This window comes from Periophthalmus magnuspinnatus, chromosome 3, assembly GCF_009829125.3.
Source record: "Periophthalmus magnuspinnatus isolate fPerMag1 chromosome 3, fPerMag1.2.pri, whole genome shotgun sequence".
Taxonomy (NCBI): Eukaryota; Metazoa; Chordata; class Actinopteri; order Gobiiformes; family Gobiidae; genus Periophthalmus; species Periophthalmus magnuspinnatus.
Window position 1 is genome coordinate 18,734,621 of NC_047128.1, and position 9,057 is coordinate 18,743,677.

At 38.0% G+C, this 9,057-nt stretch overlaps 1 protein-coding gene across 1 annotated transcript; it reads right to left on the bottom strand.

Moving 5' to 3' along the window:
• Positions 1-2,167: 2,167 nt before the first annotated feature.
• Positions 2,168-8,798, bottom strand: fibinb (fin bud initiation factor b). The gene is made up of 2 exons (XM_033988198.2): positions 8,023-8,798; positions 2,168-6,278 (listed from the first exon to the last, which is right to left on the bottom strand). The coding sequence occupies exons 1-2, from the start codon at positions 8,354-8,356 to the stop codon at positions 5,989-5,991; spliced, it is 624 nt and encodes a 207-aa protein (XP_033844089.1). The 5' UTR covers positions 8,357-8,798; the 3' UTR covers positions 2,168-5,988.
• Positions 8,799-9,057: the final 259 nt, after the last annotated feature.

Consider the following 9,057-nt stretch of genomic DNA (forward strand, 5'->3'; position numbering starts at 1 on the left):
TTGAGAAATCCCGAATTGTCCATCAATTGCGAAAATGTCTGTTTTCACCTTCCCCCCATCTTTGCCCACTTTTCTGTACTTATTTGCAAGTATAAAATGAATAAATTCATCAAATCAGGCTCTGGGTCATGCACGGAGGGTTAAAACATTTAGCCATTTTGCAACAATATAAACACACAAAAGATTAAAAATTTGCTGTTTACTTCCACAGACGTCAACCACAACATTCGGCTCCGGCCAAATGAAGCTCATCGAGAAGTTACAGGGGCAAATCTGGAGCCGAGTTCCATGTTTTGAATTCCAAATGTGAGTATCATCGCAACCAAAGAGCTTAAAATGTTCGTATTAACCCGTTCGACATGATCCTGGTGTTTTGATTTCACTATTTTGTCCGTAAATCAAACATTGCCCACCCTATTCGAAACCAGCAGTACCAGCGAGAAGGAGCGTTACCTTCAACAGCCTCGTTCCTGATCTTTGGTTGCTATGATACTCACGGTTGGAATTCCAAATATAGAACTCGTCTCTAAATTCGCCCCTTTAACTGCTCGCCTTGATGAGCTTCATTTCGCTAGAGCCAAACGCTAACGGGTGATGGCACACTCACTTAGTCCACTTCTTTGTACAGTCTATCAGAGCCAGTTAATACGGACATTTTAAGACCGAAATTATGAGTCTGCCAGCAACAGTTATGGAGAGGGGGAGGATGTTTTTTCAATAGAAATTTAATTGGAGTCTATGAAGTTGAATCTCACCAATGCTCACTTCCTATTTAGAACGTGGCAGCTTGCAGGTTCATTTATATAGTCTATCCTTGCTATGGTGAAATGACTACGCGATGCTGCCGAATCCTACGTGCATCACCTATTAAGAAAACAAAATTAGAGAATTAACTAAGTAGAGAGCAGTGTGCATCTGCTGGTGACGGTGAAGATGTGGATTGATCTGCAATATGGTGTCTTGAAAATAAGCGATAGATTGCCCAAACATGCACGAATCACTCCAAATAAAACTTTGGGTGAGTAAATGAGAAGGGGAAACAACTATAACATGGTTAACAGCTCTGAAAAGTCAATTTTGCATAATAGGTCTGTTTTAGGTTTCAGATTGATGGCGAAAACAGAGAAGAACTTACTGGCTCCGCTCAGAAAAAAGTTTTGGAAATTGGCAATCCTCTTAACCACTGAACCTACTGGGTGTAGGGTTTTTCACTGTGAAATCACCCAGATCTGTATACATAACTCATTTATTTGTGTTTTAGGCAGGATTTTTTTCCATGATTGTTAAACTTTCCTTTTTGTCTAGTCTTCTTCTGTTGTCGGAGCAGATGAAGCAAAAACGTGCAAACTTCCTTCACCACAGACACTTCCTCAGGCTCCAAATGAGGAAGCCTAATGCAAGGGATACAGAACAGTGTGGTTTGTCATAGAATTTGTTAAACTATTTATTGAGAACGCACCCTAGTGTGTCTGTGTGCCGTGTATAATGTGTCCAATATGAAGCACAACAAACCTCTTCATGTGGAAACATCATTAGACTTGAATGATCAATGCCAATGTTGACTATTCAAATGTCTCCAGGCTTGTCTGATTATAAACTGCTATAGACAACCAGTCTCTTGCCTTTTTATATATATTTTTTACAAGTAAAAAATCCTCATTGAATTCGAACCAGCAGTCATCGAATGCGCATTATCCTATTTAGTATTACAGTAGTATCTCCACATTAATAGAGGAGACTATGGTAACAACCTGGACTATATTGGCATAACAAAATCACACTTTGTTTCCCACTGTATTAAACATTTCAGAGTAACTACTGGGCAAAATGGACAGCTTAATGATTAACTATGGGCTATGAGCTACATTTACATTCACAAATTGAGATGAAATGATTCAAATTAAAAGAATTTTTGCCACCCTATTCTACCTGAAATATGTGGGAAACACTTCAACTTAGGAGTGGGAGATATTTCAAGGCATGGATAATATTGTAATTGTTGTTCTGGAGATATGCAAAATTAGAATATCAAGCAAATAGTCTATAAATAACTAACTATTAAAAAGACTTCAACTACATGTATCCTTGAGTTTGCAATCCTGAATGAATAGAACATATGACAGCATGTTACATAAAAAAGAAATATACTTCCACCTCATCTGTACCTTAAACAGACTTTTATTTAAGATGGCACACACAAAATAACACTGTTAACTGCTCAGTATATACTATAGAGCTGCCCGCAGTCTTGTTCAAATATCCACAAATATAAACAGGAATACAATAATTTTCTGTAGACAATGATGCTCACAGTATTTACTTATTATTAGCCCATAAAATACACTGTACACCATTGATAAGTAATAATTATTAAGATATAACAAATATTATATAGTAAATATGTCCAAAGCTTTAGTGGAACGGGGGCTGTGCAAAGTCTGCCTGCTCTGAATACAACTCAAGCTTGCAATAAGCTGTTTGTATCTACACATTTACACAAAGGATAGACTTAGATCAAGATTCAGTTCACAATGTCTGTTTTAAAGGTTCTATATTATGCCAAATTGACTCTTGTGAGCTTTTAGCCATGTTATAATGTTGTTACCTCATTAGACATACCTGGACTTGTGTTTTGTTTCATTCACACCAGTTTGAGTAACCCAGCATTATTAATCTGTCTACATCTCCAAAGCTCAAAATGCTCTGTTCCACCTTGTCATGTCATGAAGCAGTAGTTTAAGTTAAGTTTTAGTAGATTTTAGTTGATATTGGCAATTCCAGGATGGAAATGATCCAAAGGATTCTAATGAAGGTTTACGGCATTTAAAAACACAGTGAAGCACTTACATATATACTTCCTGTGTACCCCATGACATCAAAAGGTGGAGCAAAGTGTTTTCAGTTTGAGAGAAGACCTCAGCAGGATTTGTGTTAAACATGTGTGAATGAAACAAAACACAACTCCAGGTTGTTTTTGACAAACAACATTATAACATAGATCAGAAAATAGCGTAATATGGGCCCTTTAAAAATGCCCAGGTACTATAACAATAAAGAAAACACAGCTAAACTAATACAACAATCCCATGCTTTTCATGCATGTTTGTAGAGGTCTAAACTACAGGGTTAAAATGATTTATACAGAATAAATAAGACACCATAAAGTTCAAATGTCACTTTGATTTAAGGCAATTAATGACATTTTAATCGAATTTCAGTCATTTCTAATACTCAATGATTAGCTTGGGTCTTTAATATCTCAAGGTCTACAGCAAATCTTTGGTGAGCAAAAGAATGTGGTTTGGAGCAGAGTTCAGACATTGGGTGAAGTAATTTGACATAAAATTGAAAAACAGCAATAACTTAAAATCTGTATTGTTTATGTTCTGAAAATTAACACTGAAAACCATCGGATTTAATTGAAAATGTATTTAAACACACTGTCATATATTGGGTAGCCCTACTTTGAATGTAAGCCATGTTCAAGTCTTCTTCAGAACTGTGTTGTAAAAGGGCTTGCAGCTTGGAGCCAAAACAAGTCAACAAGGTAACAACATCTTTTAACTTGTCTAACCATCAAAGTTTATGAAAATAAAAAGAAGACAAAATTTGTGGATTAATTTTTGACAAGATGAAACCTTTTAGATTTTGGTTGCTGGTCTGATAAATCATGTTACTGTCTTACATCACAGAAGTGGAGTTTGGCCTGAAGAGCCAAACCAAATGTTTAAAGTTTCCAGAGCAGAACGTCACCCCTACTTTTGTCAATTATCCAAACATGAAACATCTGTCTCTATTCACCTCAATAAAGTTTAAGACTCACTTCACACAGTACATTTCTGGTACAGAAATATCCATGCAGAAAAATAGTCAGGTACTTTAAACACCAACAGAAGAAGTTTGTTATCTACACTGTCAAGGAAAATTACAAAAATAAATTAAATCACAATGAATGATTATATAAAAAAAATCTGCAGCTATTCTTAAAATTTCCATTAGGAACTGAATCTTGATTTGAAAAATATATTGCAAATGCCAATGCAATAGATTATAATAGTCCAAAAATCACAACTTAAATGTTACAAAATCATACAGCCCAAATATGAGCCCTCAGCAGAGTGAAGAGCAATCTCATCAAAATGCCTCACAATGAGGAAGGTAAACTGCAGAGAAATGGAGTTGAAATCATATTCAAGAATATTATATTGATGCATTAGGTCTATTTGACAATATAAAAATAGGACTCAAGTAAAAGTGTCTAATGTAGGCTACTTGTGAGTGATCAATCTTATAAACATCTATATTTTAAATACTCTGTTTCTGCATTACGTTGTCTTTAGCACCTTATATTTTGAGCATGTTTTGTGCTTTTTCAATGTTAAAGAGGGGGTATTTTACTTCTAGGAGGTGTTGTTAACACCTAACATATTTAGATCACCATGTTACATTTTATTATTTTGAACGATCTGAGTCTCCCCTCTCTTTGCTCCCTGCGCAAAGTAATCACATCACATCGCTATCACAACATTATCAGTGTGCATCCCCCTAATGAAACTACTGCACATTAAATCAGGTTTGTCAAGTTGCTGTGTACAATTTTGTATATGTTTTGTCATGTTTTTGTATATTTATGGAGAATTGTCATGTGACAGCATAAATGACGTAGGCTTGCGGACTGAGCATTGCACAGGATCGTACAGCTAACCATAAGGACGGTTAAAATAGGGAAACATGCATGGATGACATCTAAAACCTCTTAAGGCATTTTTATAACATGGCAGAAAGCTAAAAGAAGATCAATTATACCCCCTCTTTAACTAAACGTTAAACTGAGAGAAGATGTATTTCAGAGATTGTGACAACTAACAAAAAGGAGTTTTTAAAGCTCCCAGAATGAGGGGAGCAGTGGTACAGTGAATCAAGCACTGATTCATAAATAGCGGAGTACAAACTGCTGATACATGTACCAAAGTGTAGTAAAGTAAAAGTAGATTTTTATGTACTGCTTAGAGTGCGTTTATACATATCCTGGTTTGATGTAGACTTGGTTTGGTTCCTGTTTCTAGTTCTGGTTAAGTTGTTGTCGAAACTTGTCCGCTCCATTTTTATATGATGTTTGTGTAAGTGTGAACACACCTGTAGATAAAGTACGGTGTAAATGTGAATGTGAATAGTAATGTGCACTAATTCCCTGAACATTTCCTACTTTTGCTTTAAAGATGCACTATGTAACTTTTCTCATAGAGGGTCCACCACCTGCTTTGTTTCTATGGAAATGTTATTGCTATCTACATGGAGACAACCGCGCTCTCAGTAAGACTGCATGTTTTTCAAGCCACTTTGAGCAATAATAGCATCCATAAAGAAATACATTACGGTGTGTTGATTGTTAACACATAACATATTTATATCACCATGTTGCCTTATTATTCAAAGCTGTACTGCGTTGAAAATTCTATTTTGACACTCCCCTGCTCCCTGCACTAAGTCACTCCCCCTTCAGTGCTCTACTGTACATTTGATCAGGTTTGTGAAGTCGTACTGTATTGTTTAGTATCATGCTTTTGTATACTTATAAAAAATGGCTGTGCATGAGCATTGTTAGGCTTGTGGGATACATCAAGGAGGGTTCAAAAAGTGCCCAGGAAAGATTGCAAGATTACTCAAACACGCATGTATGAGATATAAACCATTTCAGGCATGTGTTTGATGAGGGAACAACGTTATAACATGGTAGAAAGCTCCAAAAAGTCAATTTTACATAATATCACCTCTTTAAGAGCAGGGGAGCTGTTGTAAGCCTGTCTGATTATTTGTGCCTTAAAATAAATATCCCATGAGGAAAAGACAACTTAAATCATTTTCTGTACCTAAAAAGCTCTAACATACATCCTTGTGGAAACAAGCACGTGGTGGACCCACACCAGAAAAGTCACACCGTGCAACTTAAAATCCCTAACACCATGACACCAGCAGTACCGTGTCTTTTCAGAACTTGATGTAGTCATTCTTTAGGCGGCTGAGCCTGGTGCCATGGCTGCGGATGATGAGGGAGAGCAGCTCGTGTTTGTCCCTCAGCCCAAGGGAGATGTCCAGTGTCTCCTTGAGGACGTCCCGTGTGTGCACCACCATCTGCAGGAAGTCCTCATTAAGGCGATGCTCCTCCTTCAGCTCACCCTCCTGACTCTGCTTGAACTTCACCTCCAGTTCCAGCAGTGACTTCTCCGAGCTGCTGAAGGCCTCCGAGATCTGCGTGGTCTCTCGGCGCAGGTACTTGCCTATAAGATGGGAAGAATTCAGAGGGTTAAAAGGGACTACACAAGCAATGTGCAGATAAGCTAGGAATGAAATACTGTAGGTCTGAACAATAGGTAGTAGGGTTGTCAAAAGTATCAAAAATCAGATATTAATCCATGCTAAAACTAGTATTGAAACTAGATACTCATTTGAGCAGGTATCGATACTGAAAAAGTCACATTCGCAGGACAAAAATTTTCCTTTCCTGAATAGCTTTAGAATGCTCCTGAGCTGTATCAATAAGTATGATAAGACCACATAGACTAGTATATAGATCACTATTGAACTATTGATATAAGGGCACATGGTAATACAAAAGACAGTACTGCAATTTAGTGTTGAAAATGACATTCTATTGTCTAAATAATTCGTGTTTTTTATTGTGGTATTGGAATTGGTACCTATCAGAGTATTTTTCTCTGGATTTAATGCCAAAAAGGCTATCATTGTAAAATCCCCCATATCTGGTGTCACTCGGTAAAGTGTCCAAAGAGATGCATTAGCCAAAACAATATTAGAAAAAATAAACAAAAGAAACTGTGGAACAACCTGATAAGCTGCTTTCTCACTACTGGCAAATATTATTATAAGCCTAGGCAAAATCAATGAAAATCATATATACGTTACATTTTTGTAATTATGACTAATTCATTCATGCAGCGTGCAGAACAATGACATATAAATAAGATACTATATTTGTGATCATTGTCTAAACTGGATCTGCACTTTTTCTAACATTCTCCCTTTACAGCAAGAAGCCTGAGGGTTTTCCTAAACACTGTGAAGTGTTTCTCTGTAGCATATATCTCCCATGTTTTAGAGTTTCCTCCTACTTTGGTGTCCTGCTTCAACCTAAAATATGCACAGAAGGCAAAGGCTCAAGATCAGGTGATGTGTCCCTGATGGGAGTGGTCTAAGGATGCACAGGTCAAATGTTCCTTTGAGAAGAATTTGTGTTGTCACGATACAAACATTTCTAATTCGATTTCAATACAAAGGAATCGCCTCGATACTCAATACTGATTCTGACTCCATGACATTCAAAAAAGACAAAACACTTAAGACAATAGAATATAATTTTTGATATTAAATTGTAGTACTTACTTTTATATTACCACGTGGCCTTATATCTGTGCAATCCCTTATTCATCCAGGTATGTTCCATAGCGGTCTATGGGTGTATACTAGTCTATGTGGTCTTATACTTGTTCTGATACAGCTCCAGATCATTCTAAAGCTGCTCAGGAAAGGTTTCTTATTTCTGTCATGTGAATGTGACTTTTGTACTATCAATACAAATGCATATCTAGTTTCGATACTAGTTTGAGTCTCGATTAGTGTTTGATTTTGGATACTTTTGACAACCCTAGGTGTGCAGATACAAGTAAAAATAAATAAATAAATAAAATAAATAAATTATAGGCTACAAAATAAAAAATATACAGGCCTAGCACAACCCTGACCTAAACTAGAACCTAACCTGGATTAACCTAGACCTAACCAGGTGTAGGAATAAACCAACTAGACAAAATCATAATGCAGCATTTATCTTGGATTAAACTAGGAGTAAAATGTACATATATGACGGACATTCTTCGTGCTCTGTTTTAGGGGTTTCTATTGCTACAAAAGGTGGTTAATTGGAAATGATTTCTGTCTTTTCATACATTTTTACGCACACGTGTGGTACAGTCCAAAACTGTCCCATTATTTGGCTCTACTTGCCATAGCTGTCCTCTCCATCCAGGTCGAACGAGATGCTCTTCCCTATCCCCTCAATCACCCGGGCCGAGTCCTCTATCTGCCGCTTTATGATGGTGAAGTCGTCCCGTATCACCGAGTCCTGGTCCTCGTCAAGTCCACATTTACGTTCGTCCGTCATTTTGAAAAGCATCTGACATTTCTCCGGGTCGTCGTTCTCCTCGTAGTCGCCGTCGGGCACAAAATAGTGATGGAAAGTGCCGTTGGACATCTCTGGCTGTAGCGGTCCGCGGTAAAACGCTCCGCACATGGGCATTGACAACATTCCCACACAGAGAAGCAAGTGAAAAAACGCCATGGTGTGCTCTCGTCCTCTTCAACCACAAAAAAACGTGGAGCTGCTTTTTAACAGTCGTAGAGTTTCCTTTTTAACACCCAAACGCACTATTTTATTCCAGTCTGGCGGAGTGACATTTCAAAAAACTTTTCAAGAAGTGCACGCGCGCCATGCAAACGAAACAAACTTAGCCAACTGTCAGTAAGGCTCTCCGGCAATAACAGAGGGAAAAAATATTAAAATTGTGGTGTTTAATCCCTTGTTTTCCGTTTAGTAGCGTCAACGAAGCATCCTCAAGGTGAAAAAAACCGTAACAGCCCCTTGGCGTCCAAACTGAGTGGGCTAGTCCTCTCTCGGTGCCTCCGTTGGAACATCTGGAAGAGTCGAGTGGCGCTTTGGAGTTTTGGCTAATAATATCGCCGCGGCTGCCTCCTCTTCTCGGGTTACAGCTCTCCCTCCGTCACTGAGAGCTCCATTGAGCAGAGGCACAGACGAGGCAGGCTGTCCAGAGCCCGGTGTCAAAGCTCCAGAGGTCTGGAGAAGGACAGAGAAGCAGGGGGTAATTAGAATTATGGGCACTAATACTTTGCTCAGGCAGTTCTTTGGACTGCTGCTGGAAGGTACCACAAAACCTGTAATTTGTCTACCCAAAAAATATTATATGCATTTGAAAACAGACTACTACCCACAACAGTTCAACGTGTGTAATTTACATGGTCCTA

Coding starts and splice junctions, on each gene's coding strand:
- fibinb (XM_033988198.2), bottom strand. CDS start 8,356: ATGGCGTTTTTTCACTTGCTTCTCTGTGTGGGAATGTTGTCAATGCCC. Junction 6,279..8,022: donor GGATGGAGAGGACAGCTATG/GCAAGTAGAGCC, acceptor CCCATCTTATAG/GCAAGTACCTGCGCCGAGAG.